This window comes from Lepidochelys kempii, chromosome 7 (assembly GCF_965140285.1).
Source record: "Lepidochelys kempii isolate rLepKem1 chromosome 7, rLepKem1.hap1, whole genome shotgun sequence".
NCBI lineage: Eukaryota > Metazoa > Chordata > Testudines > Cheloniidae > Lepidochelys > Lepidochelys kempii.
This window is the reverse complement of record NC_136386.1, coordinates 48,194,504-48,211,477: the sequence shown is the minus strand read 5'-3', so window position 1 is coordinate 48,211,477 and position 16,974 is coordinate 48,194,504. Positions and strand designations below refer to the sequence as shown.

At 57.6% G+C, this 16,974-nt stretch overlaps 1 protein-coding gene across 2 annotated transcripts in view; it reads right to left on the bottom strand.

Annotated features, from left to right (window-relative positions):
* The window catches only part of RASSF1 (Ras association domain family member 1), a 29,122-nt gene extending 13,570 nt beyond the window's left edge, over positions 1-15,552 (bottom strand). The window contains exons 1-2 of one of the 2 annotated variants that reach the window (XM_073352573.2): positions 14,787-15,552; positions 6,621-6,745 (exon numbers count right to left, since the gene is read on the bottom strand). In XM_073352573.2, coding sequence (XP_073208674.1) covers positions 6,621-6,745; positions 14,787-15,108 — 447 coding nt within the window. In that variant the 5' untranslated portion in view covers positions 15,109-15,552. Of the gene's footprint in view, positions 1-3,032; positions 3,462-6,620; positions 6,746-14,786 lie in introns of those variants that run through there. The other variant, XM_073352574.2, reaches the window with a different exon arrangement.
* Positions 15,553-16,974: the final 1,422 nt, after the last annotated feature.

The following is a 16,974-nucleotide window of genomic DNA, read 5'->3' as shown; positions in this document are numbered from 1 at the left end:
GTCTCAGCACAGCCACTGAATCATGCACAAACTCTACTTTTCCTGCAGGCCCGCCAGGGCGCGGTTTCCATCATTAAGTGCTTGGGAGTGCTCTGATGGTGGCCAAACCCAGAGAGAACCAAGGATCTGAATGCACATTACACCTGGGAGTGAACCAAGCTTTACAGTCCAGCACACCCAAAATCATTGTACAGAATGGGGAAACTGAGGCACAGAGCTTTGTCGTGACTCGCCCAAGGTCACCTGGTGAGTCAGTGGCAGGGCTGGCAACAGAACCCAGGAGTCCTGACTCCCAGACTCTCTCCTGTAACCAGTAGATTCCACTCCCCACAGATCTGGCAACAGAACCCAGGCGTCCTGGCTCCCAGCACCTCTGCTCTAACCACTAGGAAACACTTAATCACACAAACAGGAGACTAACAGGGCTCTGTCACTCACATAAGGACACCTCGCAGGGGTGTCCCCAGGGGGTTTCTGAGCCAGCTGAGGAATTTACCCTTCTGTGGGGGTCTCAATGTATCACAGCTGGGAGGCCACAGCCTTTGCCAGCAGCAGTTTGGCACTCAGGGAACAATTCTTTTCCACCCAGCCCCTGCAGAGTGGCAGGCACGGACACAGCTGCAGGGGGCAGCGGCGGGGGGAGGGGGTTTCACGCCTTTTGCTGCTGACAAACAAAGGCACCACACAAAGGCCAGACTCTGCTCAGCAGCAGCCCAAGACTGGCACAGCAGAGGGTGCTGCAGGGTAGGCTTGAGGGGCATCAGTCAATCTGGGGGTCAGGACAGGACCAGCAAAGGAGCTGTGGCCAGGAACATAGTGCACTGGCAGAGGGTAGGGGGTTGAAGTTTGACCAACACCCAGTCCCACTTTTCTTAGTTTTTGCCAGTTAAATCAGCAATTCCCTTTGGGGAGTATTAAAAACTCCCCCAGTTCATCCACGCCTCCCCATATGTACATACACACATACACACAACCTGTTCCAGTCACCAGTTGAGTGGAACCAACTCATCCACACCCACCCCAGAGGCTGAGATCATCCCATGTCTCACACCCTTGTGTCTCCTGACCTCAGATCATCTGCCAAAGCCACAGGCTGAGCCAAAGGTCAGCCAGATTCGTGGTCCTTCGTTGAATGGCCCATAATGCCGGCCCAGCTCAGCTCCTGTAGGGCCACAGGCTGAGTGGCCCCAGAGTGCTCTGTAGGGCTCCAAGGAGACACCATGTGCAAGGACCTCCCTAGCCACTGTTACCCACTAACAACGCAACCTCCTTTGGCTGGTGGCAGCTGGAGGTTTGTCATTGCAACGCTGGGCACTGGTCCATGGAGCTCTTTGGAGCTGGAGTCCTTCCATAGCCCGCCATACAATTTCTATTCTCAGATGTGGCCCTCAGGCCAAAAAGTTTGCCCACCCCTGGGCTAAGAGGATCACAGAGCTGGAACAGCCCTGGGCCCTCCAGGTGGGGAGGTCTCCATCTCCACACCAGCTTGCCAAGTTCAGACACCTATGTCCTTCTCCCCACCAGCCTGCCCTCGGGTAGCACAGAGCTGGGTGGGCTAGGCCTCCTCAGGCAGAGAAAGAGCCTGGCAGATGCCCCATCACAGGGCGATGGTGCCAGGTGGCAATTTGAGCCTGTCCCTCAACGACCATTCACCATTCTGGGTGCCGGACGCAGCTCAAACTGATGCTCTGCCAAGGGTCCTCTGGGGCAGATCTCCCTAACTCAGCCTCTATCTGCCACCTCCCCAGTCTGCCAGGATGGCCAGAGAGCTCCTCCTGCCCTTACCACCACCTCAGTGCCCAGCACTCTGGGGACAGACACCACAGGAACTGGAAGCCCGAAGACAGAGGGAAAAGGTGAAGAATTTGGAGAGCTGGATAACAATGCAGCTGCACTCAGTCTCAACCCACAGTCCCCGCCCGCTGTTCCACTCCTGGATCCCCCCCAGTTCGGCTGATGCCCCTCGATCCTGACCCGCACCGTCCCAAAAGCCAAGTCTTCCAGTGGTGCCAAACTGAGGGTTTTACGCTAAATGCCCATCAAGGGGCTGGCAGAAGACCCACCAAACTCACGCCACGTGTAATGTCATCACAGCTGAAGGGCAATACCCCACCTCTCTTTACCCTACAGATCTCAGCAAGCCATGCGCCAGCCAGGCCAGGGAGACAGGAACCCCTCCTCCCGACTGGCCCCCCATGGCATTTGGCCAAGATCCTTCAGCCCCCGTGACAGCGGCGTAAGGGTTAGTTTCACACCCTCCACCCTCCCGCCCCCCGAAAAAAACCGGTTCCCGGAAAAACGCCTACCCGGGCAAGCGCATTTGATACACCCATGGGAAGGCTCCGTGGAGGCGTATGGAGGACTAGCCTTTTCCCCCCCCGTACCCTGGGATGAGCCCCATCAGTTTGCTTGCGAAGTGCCCAGAGCCTGGGCTGGCGGGGTACGGCTCGCTGGCTAGTTAGACACCCTCCACCGAGCTTCGCTCACCTCGGAGACCCACAGGGCAGCCCCCCATCCGCGGCCGCTCAGCCCGTGTGACTCCCCAAGGCACTTAGGGGACCAGCCAGTGGAGAAGCAGACCCAGGAGTAACAGGATGGGGTCCGAAGAAATCGGATCAGCCGGCAGTGAGACCTTTTGGACAGGGGCCTTGTTCACCCACCCCGCAGTGTGTCTGCGCAGCGCCAAGAAGAGCGGGGCCCTGGGCACACGAAATAATAGTCGTCTGGTTCAAAGGAAGGGGAGCAAAGTCCTCCTTGAGGAGCCTCCAACTCTAGGATCCGGATCTCCCCATCCACGCACGGCGAAATCTGGATCCCCCACGCACACTCCCAGTCGGGGCTCCCCTACCGGGCACTGGGGGGATCCGAATCCCCCCCACACACACTCCGAATCAGGGCTCCTCTACCGGGCACTGGGGGGGATCCGGATCCCCTCCCACTCCGAATCGGGGCTCCCCTACCGGGCACTGGGGGGGATCCGGACTCCCCCCCACACACACACACTCCGAATCGGGGCTCCGTCTCTGCCTCACCTTGTCCTTGAGGGGTTTGCGGATGAAGGAAGTGCGCGCCGTGAAGTACTGCTCCAGCTCCGAGTCCGAGTCCTCCTGGCTGCAGTAGCCGCTGCTGGTGGTGCTGCTCCAGGTCATCTCGAAGGACGGGGTCCCCGGCTCGCCCTCGCTCATCCCCTCCCCGGCCGCTGCTCGCCCTCCGACCCTGGCAAGCGGCCTCGCCCTTCTCCGGCCCGGGCTGGGAGCGCTCGGATCCCCGGCCCCCCGACCGGCCCGCTCGGAACAAGCCCGGATCTGCCGGCAGCCGCCGAGGCTAGGTCCGACGGAGAGGGCGGGAGCCCGCACCCCGAAGCGGAGCGAAGCGAAGCACTGCCCGCCCGTGGTCCCCGGCTCCTGCTCGCCGTCGCCGGGCTGCAGCCGAGCCGTTGGGATTGAAACGTACACACCGCCCCAGGGGCCGGCCCGGATTGGGGGAGGCTGCGCAGCCAGCTGGGGCGGGGCGAAGGCGCTCCGGCCCCGCCCCTTTCCGGCCGTGATTTCATCCCCAAAGCAGCTCGCCCCGCCGCGGCCGCTCTTCGGCGGCGCTTCCCAAACATTAGCCAGCCTGGGGCCAGCATCGCCCATGATGCAGGGACACCACTGCCACCTCCGCCTCGCTCAGCGTGTTTACAGGAGCCGCGCAGGGCGCCCATCATGGCGGTATCTGGGCGCTTCACAGGCCGTATGCATCTATCCTCCCAGTCTCCCCCCCCCCGTGCCAGGCAGGGAAGGGCCAGGACCCCCATATCACACAAGGGGAACTAAAGCACAGAGACTGTCTGGGGCCAGCTCCTCCGAGGTCTTTACTGCTCAACTACCTTGCAGGAGCTGGGCCTGAAGTGACTTGCCCAAGGTCACACAGGACACGTGGTGGGGCAGGGAATTGAGGTCAGGCCTCCCCTGTCACACATTAGTGCCCTAAGCCAGCCTGTGAATAGCCCCGATTCTCAGGCCTGTGCTCTAACCACACAGCAATGCTCCCAGGTAGGTAGGTAGATAGGTGTGTGCTGAGTTAATCAGCTCTTTCACCCAGGAGTCAGAGATGGGTACATCTTAGGCCAGAAGGACCAAAGGAGAGAGACAGACACACTAACTCAGCAGGACATGGGGACCATTTCCATTAAGACAAAACTGCCTTTCTTCTGCATGAGGGAGGTGGCAACAGCCCCAGCAGCAACATGGAGTTCAGTGCGGGGCAGTGCAGACAGGGGATGAAACCTGGCTGACCTTTGTCCCCTCCCAGATCTGCCTCAGTGATTATTCCCCAGCGGCTCCTTGGAGACACAGGCAGGATGCTGGGGCTGACCCTGCTTTCAGGTTCTCACTTGCACTGGGAATCCCAGGCAGTCTCACTTCCTTGCGTTTTTGATCAGGGAGGGGCAGCCCAATTTGGAAAGAATGAGAACCATGGGAACCTCCACCCCACAATGCAGACTGATGCCCCCCCCCCATCTTAGCCCCAAAATGCAAACCTCCCTCCCAAACTCAAGCTAGCCCCACAAGCATTTAGCCAAACCAAAGCACAATCTAGCCCCCCCACCACTCCAAAGCTCCCCCAAACACAAACTGAACTCCCCTTGCCTAAAGCACAGAGCCCCCAATGCCCTGCAGAGACGGCAAGGTTTGGTTCGCTCCACTCCCCCCTGTGTTCCCTGGTCATGGCCAGTAGTAGAGTCACCAGAAGAGATGCAGCTATCAATGGATTTCTGATTGCACCAGGAGGAATCAGTAATACCATGACAAACCCCAGCCCTTTATGAATTCCGCTCCGGATTCGCAGGCCAGGGCATTCAGACGGCTCCGAAAAGCACCCAGCTGTCTGGGAGTGGGTCAGACCCACTGTCAGAGGCAAAGTACTATTACAACAGCCCAACAGGGCCACAAGAAGCCTGCTCTACCCACCATCAGTGAACCCCTCAGCCGAGGAAACGAGAGACACGCAATGACCTACAACCCAGCCAGGAGCCACTCTGCTGTCGGGTTTTCCTGAGCAGGCTACACAGGGGATGGAGACCTTCACCAGCTCCAGTTCAGCCATCTGGCTGTGATGATTCATTGTTGCTACAGCCCCCGGAGGGCCCAGTCAGCATCACTCTATTAGGCCACATTGTACTAGGCGCTGTTCAGACAGAGGAATATGGGCCCTGCCTAGGGTGACCACATGTCCCGATTTTATAGGGACAGTCCTGATTTTGGGGGCTTTTTCTTATATAGGCACCTATTGCCCCCCACCCCCATCCCAATTTTTTATACACTTGCTATTTGACGAAGTGGGTATTCACCCACGAAAGCTTATAGACTAACAGACATATTGGAGCACCGCACTTGCTATCTGGTCACCCTAGCCCTGCCCCCACAGGGTTCCCATTGTCACCACCTAATGGCTGCATGGCAGCCCCGGGCATGTGCCCCAGAGCTACTTATATAATGCACATCAGGGTTGTCGGAGCACCTCACAAGGGATTGTACACTCACACACCAAGGAGGTAGGGAAAGATCCCCATTTTACAGATGGTGAAACTGAGGCACTGGGAGTCTGTGGCTGAGCCAGGAACTGAGCCCAGGCCTCCCAACTCCCAGTTCAGTGCCCTAAGCACTAGATCACCCTCCCTGCTGCTCTGCAAATGGATCAACAGCCCCTCGGACTCCATTCACCAGCACAACACTCACTGCTGTTTAAAAGGTCATCCCTTCAGGGTGGGGCTCAGACAGGATTTCCTTTGCACTGAATTTCATCCTGAGAACCTTTCCATATGCTCAGAGAGGGACAATGGTGGGTCTGTGGGTGATGAGAATTGGGGTCTGTAATGGGGTGGGGGGGTGATGGGCAAAGGGCAATGGTGGGTCTGTGGGGGAGGGGATTTGAGGTCTGTAATGGAGCTGGGTGGAGGGTGATGGCAGAGGACAATGGAGAATCTGTGGGGGAGGGCATTGGGGTCTAATGAGGGTGGGTGGGGGGTGATGGGCAAGGAGGCAATAGGGGTAATGGTGGGTCTGTGGGGGAGGGGAATTGGGGTCAGTAATGAGGGTGGGGTGACAGGGAAGATTCTGATGGACTCAGCAGTGAGCACAGGGGAGGGGCGGGCAGGAGGGGATCCAGACCCCATGGGCGTCCCAGACATGGGGGCCAGGTGCTCATCTGCCTTGTTGGTAGGTGTCAGGACAGCCACCCCGGCACATGGCATGGAGCTAATTAGCAATGCGCCCGCCCAACTGGGTGAATGGGCCTCACCTCCCTTCCCCCACTGTCCCTGCCCCTGGGGAGGCCCCAGCTGCCGGGAGTGGAGCCACAATCTCAGGATGAAATTGGAGCTGGCTCCTCCACCAGGGCCACAACAAGATTTATGACGCTTTCCCTGGACGCCAGCTAAGCCCCACGTGCACACCGCTGTGCATGGAAGGGGCAGCACCCACGCCTTGGGCTGGGGACAGACAGCAAGGGGAGGAGCTTGATGAACTCCAGCCCCAGCCTCTCCCAGCAGGGGACGCTGTGGGGGCCAGGGCAGGAGCCCTGCCTGTTGGGGGAGCTCCTGGCTGCTCCTGCCCTGTTCCCCCCAACTGCTCTCCTACCACGTTGGTGTCTTTCTCCACCGTCTGTTCGTTGGCCTCAGCCGGGTCACTGTCCTGGTACCGGGGGCCACTGCAGTCCAGCTGGATCAGGGCGCGGCACCGATAGTGGCAGGTGAACTTGCAGTCTGGGGGAGGGGAGAGGAAAGAGAAGACAGCGTTAGGCGAGCCTGCAGGGTAATTCAGCAGCCTGCTGGAAGGAGCAGCAGCCCCCAGGCTCCAGCGCTTGCCAGAACCCCAGGGCTGGGACAGGGCCAGTCTGACACCATTGAACATCCCAATCAGCTGCATGATGGCTCAGTATTTCCTATCCCAGCTCCCTGCCTCTCCACTTACATCCCCAGGTCCCAGGGAGAGCCCTGCTGCATGGGAACTCGGAGGGGGGCTGTGTGACAAACCTAACCTTGGATCACCCCCACCCCCAACCAGACCAAGCTCAGGCCAGGAGGGAGTCATTGGCCCCCATCTCAGCCAGAGCTGGTGGCCAGTGTGGGGTCCTCAGAAGCAGAGAGGCCCCCGCTCTGGGCTGAATCCTGACTATCTGGGCCTGCGCTTTGGGATTTCAGGAGGGAATGGAATAAAGGAGCCGGGGTCCCATGAGATCCCCACCAGAAATCAACCAGCAAGCGCACAGGCCTCCTTCAGCCACTTGCAGGGGATCCCACCTTTACAGTCATGCCAGCTCTGCTGCCTGCCCCCAAGATCAGCCAGGGGAGGGATGGTGAGAGCAAGTGCTGGGGACACCGACCCATACCACGCCACGCACACCCCTGCAGAGCTGGGGTCTGCCAAGGAAGTGGCGTAGGGGGATGAGGAGACAAGAGCTGGGTGCTCAGCCAGAGAAGCGGCTGTGCGGGTGGAGGGGAAAGGACCAGGCATTACAGGTGGACACCAATCCCAGGTGGAGCCAGGCACAGGGACAGAGGGGGCAATGAAACCCTTGGTGGGTTCCTGTTCTGCCCTCTTCCACTGAAGGTGCTCCACCACGACCACAGTGCACACCCAGCATCTGCCAGCAGCCAGGGAAACAGACCCCAGGGGATGCTCCTGCCCCGGCTTGCAGGGAAGCTGGGCTGGACAGGAGCTAACGGGGCTGCTGCCCCTCCAATTTCTCTGTCCCTGTGATTAATGCACCGTGCAGCTCTGTGGCACTCGGACGCTGCCCTGCCAGCCCCAGGATCTCTGATGGCCATGAGGCTTCCACTCACACGCCCTCCATGGGGCGAGGGAGAGAGTGATCCCCCCAACATGCACACACTTCAAAGGGACCAAGACAAAGAGCCTCTGTCCCAGCAGCATTGCCTTTCCCCGGAGCCAAACTGCCACCCGCCAGCACAAAGAGCCTATTAACGGGCACCCGGCTGGCCCCGGAACCATTCGCCTGGATGGGCTGCAGCCGACCGCAGCTCCTGCAGCGCAGATGGGCTCGTGCAAGAGGAATGCTCCAACGGCAGTCACACGATGACACAATGCAGCCTAAGAGATCCCCCTCACTCGCCCCATGTGCCCCCAATCTCTGCAGGGATGCCCTTTTCCCCACCCCCTATCTCACAGGGGTCTCCTCTCCCCCATAGCAAAGACCTTTCCCTGTTAGAACAAATTCTCTATTTCTTTCCCCTTGTTCTGTGTTACTGGCCTCGGTCCTACCACCTTTGAGGTCTGCTTGTGGCATCACAATCCTCTTCATTGCAACCTGTGATGTCACAAAACAGAGGATGCAGCTTGGTAGCAGGAACCGGTCAAATGCTCGGGAAAGAGAAATGGTTTGGGGTTTCCTTCCCTTCCCCCAGATCTCCCGAGCAACTAAGATTGAGGCAAAGATTAGGGAATCTTGGTATATTTTTTAAAAATTGGAGAAACAACATGGTCCTCATTTCATTCAAGGCGGTTCTGTGGCCCCCAAACACATCACTTTTCCAGCCTTTCATCAGAAGATGAATTTCAAAATGTTCCCCATTTTGAAGCAAAAGAATAACTGGTTGGATGAGAATATGGTTTCATATGCCAAATATGTGGCTTGAAAAACAGAGCTGAATTCACTCCTAAGTAGTCCTGTGTTCTTGCCAGCACCCCAAGCCCCCATGCACCCAGGTGGGGAGTGGGGAAAATGGGAACAGTTGGGCACTATAGAAAGAAAATGAGAGCACCTCTGATTTTGGAGATGTTAGCATTCAGTTGTGACTATTTCACAGGGCCCCCAACAGAGAGAGAGGGAGAAAAAAGCATGGCACTTCTCTTCTCTTTGCAGTACCTCCAATGCTGGAAGTCCCCGTCCCCCCCAAAAAAAATGGCATCAGGCCTCTGAAAAAGTCCCAAGATTGGCTTAAAAAAACGAGACCGTGACAAACTAACACATTTTGGGTGCTTATTTGCCTTCTGAGCCTTTGCCATGTTTTCAGGCTGTTCTCTTTGTGAGCACATGGGCTAGACAGACTTCAGAAGAAAATGAACTTAGAGATTCTCATGTAACCCATAGAGACAAAAGCCACCACATATTACAAGAGTCAGGATATAATCGTGACAGGTGTTGACAGTGGGTTCAGGCAACTCAAGGGCCTCTCCCTCCCTCTCCATAGGGACATCAGAACAATCCCAGTGTCTATCCAACACATGAGCTTCCTTCCACTGAGAGAGAAGGCAAACTTCCATTTTGCTGAGACACTTGAATGCCTCGTCAGCTTCTAACTAGCCCACTGAGTCCCAGGCTGCCTGTTCCCTTCTGCAGCTAGGCAGCTCTTTAGGAAGCAAACCCATGGTGATTTCCAACCACTGGTCCTGTGAGCAGCAGCAGAAAGAGGCCCCATGCCCCAGCTTTGGAGAGCAGGATTTAGCTGCAGAAGCAGAACCATCACACTTAATTCTCCATGGAAAGTTCCTCCCAAGTTTTCCATGGATTGTCAGCTGTTCTTTTTAGAGGGGAGCTATGACTTTAAATAGGGCTCTGGCACCCTCTAGTGGTTATCACTGCAGCACAGCAGGGCAACGAATCTAATTCTTTGACATCAGTGTCACTCCACTGGAGTTACTCCGAGTCACACCAGTAAGGAAGCAGGGGATCAGATCCATGGATTTTACAATGCCACACTCCACTTATCTTAGACACCCACTGCTAATAAAGGCCTACTGAGGTCCCTTCCAACCCTGATATTCTATGATTCTATGTACAGAGGAAGGGGTGGCTGGGACGGTTGTTGCTTATAACTAGGCCTGGCAGAATTAAATTGTTACTTTAGCATCATTTTGATGGAGAAACTCAAGGTTTATTTTTAACTTTTTTTTATTTTTATCCATTTCAATTTTCACAGTTGCTGGAAATTAGGGGGAGGGGTCAGACAATTTTGTACGGAGAACAGACGCTGAGATTCCAAGAGGTAACGCTTTATAACCGCTAAACACAACATTGACAACGTCACCTGCAAAATGCACAAAGTAACTGTCCTTCAATCAAACTCTAAGGACTTCTCAAGCAGCGTTTTCCTGACATCGCCCGTCGGTACATTTGGATTATTACTGACGGAAATCTTTGGGTTTGTAGGTGAAATTGACATTTATCAACATTGACAATAAAAATCAGATCCTGCCAGGCCTGCTCACAACCAGGCACCATGTCTAACAGGCTCTGCAACTGCCTCCCACTGAACTGTGGTCTCGTTAGATCTCACATATAAGCCTGGTGAGTGCTTGCATGGAACGGACCCAGGAGATGCAGAAAGTGGGGTTGGTAACTCAGTAGGGGGCACTCTCCCCTGGCAGTCACTGCCCCAGGGCGCTAGGGCGTGCTGTGCTGCAGGAAGTAGGGTGGGTGCTCAGTAGGGGACCCTCTCCCTGCTGAGTCAATGCCAACCCCAATGTCCCAGTGTGGTGGTAGGGCACAGTGTGCTTCAGGAAGCGGTGTTGGTGGGCCAGTAGGGGGTGTCCTCCTCTCTGATGTAATACTGACCTCGGTGCAGTACTGACACCTTGTGGCCAGTCACAGTCCCTTGGCATTTATAGAAGTACTAAGTATTATTATTATTACTATTATTATTCTTTTCACAAGAGTTGTTGCCGGGTAAAGCCACTTTCGGGCCAAAGTGCAACATTGGTCATTAAATTCTGCTGACCTGGCCTCCCCCTGAAGTTTCAGTTGGACACAGTTTTGCTTCCTGTCCCAGGGTTGCTGTGTGCTGTTAAACAGCTGCTGCGTTCCACCCTAGAGGCAGCTGCATTCAGCGGGGTGGGAGTCAAAGAGTTTGTCTGTAACTGATGCAGCACTTTAGGATGACAGATGCTCTCGGTGATCGATTAGTTACAATCAGAAGAGCTTTGCCACACTGGCCTTCATGCTGTTCAGTTACAGCCTTGTCTGCTTGTCCCTCTGGGGCAACAGCTGTCCTGACATTAGAGCAAACACGGATGGGGCAGGAAGCAGCAGACCGCCTCAGGGGAGATGCTGAGAGCGTTCCCACGTCCCATCCTCTGTGGGGGTCAGAGGCACAGAGCTCAGCGTGGGGTGACAGCTGCGAGCAACACAGATTGTGGGGGCGGGGTCGCTGGGCCAAAGGGACCCAGCAATGCAAGAAGGGAAAGCAAGAATCAGCTCAGCTGTCTCCAACACAGCATTGGGGCCAGGCAGATCTCCCCATCCCTTCATGGCAGGGTCACACAAGCAAAGGTTTCAGCTTCCTCCTCCTTCCCAGGAAAATTCCAACTCCATCCCCTGCCCTTTTTCCAGGGTTAAAAACAAACCAAAGTCTCTGGCTTCTCCTTTGGCCCAGAAGGGATCACGGTAAATCTCTGGGCTGATCTACATAGGGAAAATCGACCACGATAGCTACTGCAGAATAGCCTCTTCCACTGTGGAGTCAGGCACCACAGGGAGCCAGCTGGCCTGGGATCCTGAGGGCCCGGGAATCCAAGCCCTGGGGCAGCCCACATGGCAGGACTGTTGTAGGATTACAGAACCTGGAGGCCTGTCTCAGGACTTTTATGCTTTCTGCAGCAGAGCAGGGTGTCAAGTCCTGGCTAGAGCTGAGGCTCCCAGTGCTTTCAAGCTCCCAGCTCTAGGGTAGGAAGCCTGGAAACTTGTCACGGCAGGGCTGCCCCAGAGCCCCGGCCCTCAGAAACCTTGGGGTCTTCAGCCCCTCTCCTGGCAGCCCACTGGCCACCTGCCTGGGATTTGCTTGCAGCGAATGGAGATCCAGATGCCACTGGGGAAGTGGAGGCAGAGGTGGAAAGGAAATCACACTAAAGCAGGTTGGCAGCTGGGGCATGTCAATCAGTTGGGGTGGGTGGGGCCTCCCTGTCCTTCAGCATGGGACTCTCCTGCCTCCAATTATTTCCATCTCTAAAATATTCTGTTCTGCTCAACACATTTCTCCCTGCTCAACAGAGGCAGGGTGGGCATTCCCTGAGCATGGGCCCAAATCAGTTGACTGATACCGTCTCTAAGGGCGCCAATTACCACCATCCCATTGCCCCATATCATGGCCCTTGCCGGGCTCTGTGCCCTGACCAGTGGGCTGTCAGGTCCATGCCCCATGCCCTGACCCCCCGGGGTCCCCGCCGGGCTCCGTGCCCACCATCTCCAGCAATCACATCACAGTGTCCGCCAGCATGGCTCCCCACCTGTCACTCTCAGTGCCTGTTGCCATGCCCAGCCTCAGTGCCCAGCCACTCCAGAGCCACTCCTTGCCTCTGCCAACTCTCCCAACCCATACAAACACCCCCGTGCCATCCTGCAACCCCCAGTCAGCCTGAGCCAGGCCTGCTGCCTCCCCTGCTCCCCAGGAATGAGCCCCACCAGCCTCTGCCTCTTCTAGCAGGAGGAGGAATTTGGGAGCTAGCAAATGGTTCCATTCCCTCCCTGTCCCAGGCTGGGCGAGTCGGCCCTGCCTCAGTGTTACTGTCCCCCCCGGGAGATCTTCCAGCTTTACATCACTGAAATGCAGCTGCCTCTGAGGTAGAATGCAGCAGCTGTTCGACACCACACAGCGATGCCACCCAAGCCTTTGGGATGGAAATGGAACCTGTTCTTCTGTGGAGAAGACTGAAGAGGGATTCAGGGAAGGCAGATCGTAACATCGCCCAAGGAGGGACCTGGCCAAGCCCTTAAGGTTAATACCCTCAGTCTTGCAGACAGTGCCCCACCATCTTTAATGCCTGCAAGCAGGCAGGGCCTCAGGTTCTCGCAGCAGAGCTCTACTCCCTGGCTTAGAGGGAAGGGTGCCCCCTTCCTGCAGCACCTTGGATTTCCCTAAGAGTGCCTCTCAGCCAGCCCAGCTCTGCCTGGCTTGCAGGATCAGAAGAGATCCCAGCTTGACACGCTATGGCTGGAGGAGAGCCTTGGTCTGTCTGTGCCACTGGGGCTTTGCACCCACACCTGCCTAGTGCCAGCCCAGCATGGCAAACAGATAAAGGTAAAGAACCCATTAACCCCAGGGCTTCCTCCCACACCCACGCTTCCTGTGATTGGCAGGCGACCAAGTCCTTCAATTCTTACTGACAGCTGCACCTGGCTGGTCGGGGGTTCCCGACCTGCTGTGCATCTGCTGGGAACTCCAGACCCCACAGTGCCAGGGCTGGGGTTTAAACACTTCCGAGTGGAGCTTTCATACTCTCCTCACTCACACCAGTGCTGCATCCGGGGGCCCTCTAGCTACAGCGGCTGGCTGTGGTTCTCTCCCAGCTGTGCTGAGCGCTGGTCAGAAGAAGATGACTGGAGATGAGCATAGGGAACCATCTCTCCTTCCCCACAGTGCCCCCAGGGCTGCATTCGCAGGGCTCCCTAGGAGTCCAGGGGACGACTGGGAGCTCCTGGGTGTTGGGTAAAGCACCATTGTGAGATGGTGTCCCAGGGCAGCTTTCGCACCATGCAGGCAGACCCCAATGCCATGTGGGGGGGGGTGGGGGAGGGTGTCCCACATACCCATGGGATCGCCATTCTCACAGGCCCTGGGCTGGCTCTGAGTCCTGAGGGCTCTGAAGTTAATTTCCTCTGTGCACCATTGTGTAATCACCAGCAGGGGGAGCCCGTTAGGATGATAGGGTGACTTGGCCAGGTCGCTAGGCCTGGGTGTGATAACACTGCAAAATGACCCACAGCAGTAAGCACTGCTCGGCGGAACAGAGAGTTTGCTGTGTGTGATGATCCCAAACGTCATCAGCCTGGAACTGACCCTACTATGGGGCCAGGACATGCAGGACCTGGCCCCAGCTCCATGCATGAGCTAGCACTGGTCCCACTGTGGAGTCTGCACATTGTGCTTAGCCCAGAGCAGGCCAGGAGCTGCTGAGCTAGACTGGGGGAGGCAGCAAAGTGCTGGCCGCTGTGGGGACTGTTCTGTTCATTCCCTCTGAAGCACCTGGCACTGGCCACTGTCAGAGGCAGGATACTGGGCTAGGCGAACCATTGGTCTAACCCAGTATGGCCGTTCTTATAGGTTTGAAGAGCTGAGCCCTGAGTTCATCCCAGGCAGAGTGAGTGAGGTGAGTGTCCCAGAACTGGGCTGCTCACACCAGCTCACAGGCCCCCCACATGGCCCACCCCATGCCACATGTGGCCTGGCAGCGACACGGATACGGGATGATGAATGGCCTGGCACTGATTCTTTGTCTAGCGGAGCCAGGTGCTGGGCACTATGATATCCCTGGCTGGACCACGGCAGGGGAAGGGTCCCGCCATCCCCTCAACCAGAGAGGAGAGCCAGGGAGAGAACAGAGGAGGAAAGGAAGTCTCCTGCCGTCTCTCAGGCTACAAGGGGACCCCTGGGTGGGTTGGGGCAGGAGGCCTGTGCCCTGAGCCGCTGCCTGAACTCTGGGAAGGAGGAAGATGTAGACCCCTGGTTCCTGCCCCTCACTTCCTCTCCTGGCTCCTGCTCTCCAGGCTTTGGCAGGGGAACTGGAGGGCAGCCTGAGCAGCTGACAGACTATGGCTGCTCCTTTCTCCACCAGAAGGGACAGGGCTCTCCGCCCCCAGCCCCAGATGGATGCCTCTGGCCTGACTGCTGGGAAAGGTGCCAGGCTGAGACAAATGCCCCCGCCGAAAGCCCACCCCCCATCAATGAGCCTCAGAGCAGTACGGGGGGGGGGGGTCCCTCTGCTGGATTACCAAGAAGGGGCCAACAACCCAGCCTCGGCCAGTCCCGCTGCCTGCGCCCCCCTGCAGGGGAGGCCCGCTGCAGTACTCACGGGCGCACTGCAGGCTCTTCCGGGGGCCCCCCCAGACGAAATCTCCGCACAGGTCGCACCAGGTCTGCTGGCCGCGGGTGCAGGGCCGGAAGGCGTGGCCCTCGCCCAGCTGGCCCGTCAGCCGGGGGTCGTTCTGCCCGCCCAGCAGGCGGATCTGCCGCACGCGGCTCAGGAGCTCGGGCACCTTGCCGGGCGTGATGCGCAGGGCGTTGGTGCGCTCCAGGCGCACGGGGCGCTCCGGGGTGCCCCGGGTCAGGTCGATCCGCTTCTCCAGCTCTAGGTTCTTCAGCTCGATCATCTCCTGGGCCGGGGCCGCGGCCATGGCCCCGGGGAGCGCAGCGAGGGGGGGCCCAGGGCAGAGCCCCTCCGGCGATGGCACTGGGGCGGGGGAAGCCTCAGCGCGAAGCCCGGCCCCCGGCCCTCCCTTCCTCTGTCTGCCTCGCTCCCCTTTTCAGCCCGCCCGGCTCTTTCCTCCCCGCCCCCTGGGTTTGAACGAGGCGCAAACTCCGCGCAGACCCTGGCGGGGATCGCAGCGAAGTTCCCGCCGCCTCCTGGCTCTCCTCGGCCGGGACGCGTCGCCCCAGCACCGCCCAGCGGGGCCGCTTTGTGCTGGGGGGTGCCCCGGATTCGCCTGGTTCATCTCGCTCGGTCACACGGGCGGAAACACCCCGCAGCGGCTGGGTCTGCGAGCGCAGCGGTCCCGGCTGTGCGCCCCGGGCTCCCGCTGGAGTTGCTGCCCGCGCCTCGGAGCCCCCGAGGAGGGAAGGACCGGGCGGGAGCGCGGGGCAGATTCACACGGAGACCGTGGCGGGGGCCGTCCTCCCCCGGCAAAGGGGGGACGAACTGAGCGGAGAGCGCAGAAATAACCCCGCGGGCGGCAGGAAAAGCGGTGCCCGGCTGCCCTGGTATCCCAGAGCGCCCCCGAGGCTGCCGTGGCAGGATCAGCCCCCAGCCCGGCTGGAGGTTCGGTTCCTGCTGTTCCTAGAGCGAGGCCTGCGCCCGGCCTCTGCACTGGGGAAGGGGAGCGAGCAGGCGGGACCCCCCCGAGAGAGAAACTCGGGGCTGCTTGGGGCCCTTCGGAAAGCTAGCTGAGGGGAGTGGGCTGGGCGCTGGCTCTTAACCCTTTGTGGGGCAGGGTCCCTGCAGCTGGCCTGGGTCAGCCCCTGGTGTCCAGCAGCAGGGTTAGGGAGCAGGTCTGGTGCAGGGATTTCCCTACACCCCCTGAATTTACCCAGCACCCTTCTTCCCTCCCCCCAGTTTTGTGAACTAGTTACATGCAGTGTTGCCAATTGAGTGGTTGTTTGGAAACTTGAATTGAAATTGAAACGTTAATACGCACTTTAAAAGCATATACAGTGTATGATAAAATACATGTATCTGAAAAAGTATAATAGATTTGAGAAGTATGAACATAGACTAGCTTCCGTATCCAGCTGTTGTTTTTTATACCAATGTCAGTGCATTCATTTCGGTGATGTTGGTCAACCTAATAATTTCAAATGATGATTTGTAAGCAAAGTCTAAATGAGCTCTCCCTGACAGCTAGTGATGAGCTGGGGGGGAAGTCTTCGGGACCAGATTGTATTTACAATCACACCTAATCTACCTAGGTATCCAGCAAACAGAGCTGTGTTGCCCAAGTGATAGATTTTGGCTGGGGTTGGGTTACAAATCACTTGAATGGGGGGGTGGGGGAAAAATGCTGTTGTTCTTATTATAGGAGTAAAGGGCAGCAGCCTGTGCTGATTGAGGCCATCAAGAGAGAGGGTGGGGACAGGTGTTTTGCTTGATGGTCTGCCGGAGTCCCAAGGACGATTTGACCTGCCCCTCTCCACTGTTTAAAGACAGAGCTGATTAGGCTCTATAGATGGTCTCTTGTTTTATTAAGTGACCACTACAGCTGAAATCACTGATAATCAGGTCTAAGTGCTTAGACCTGCTGGGGGACAGTGTTTCTGCGGAAGAGACAGCCCAGACTGCACTAGCAGCGAGGTTCCCCCACGGAGAGCTCAGCTGAAATCACTGAGACCCGGTGGAACCTCAAGAGACCAACTTGCAGAGCTCACAGCGGCAGGTGGCAGCAGAAGGTGACGGCGCAGGGCCACTGGCAACAGAGCCATGGAGTGAACGGTGGCACAATGAACAACAGCGGCCAGAGCGAACAGTGAGCAGCTGGAGGAATGAGCAA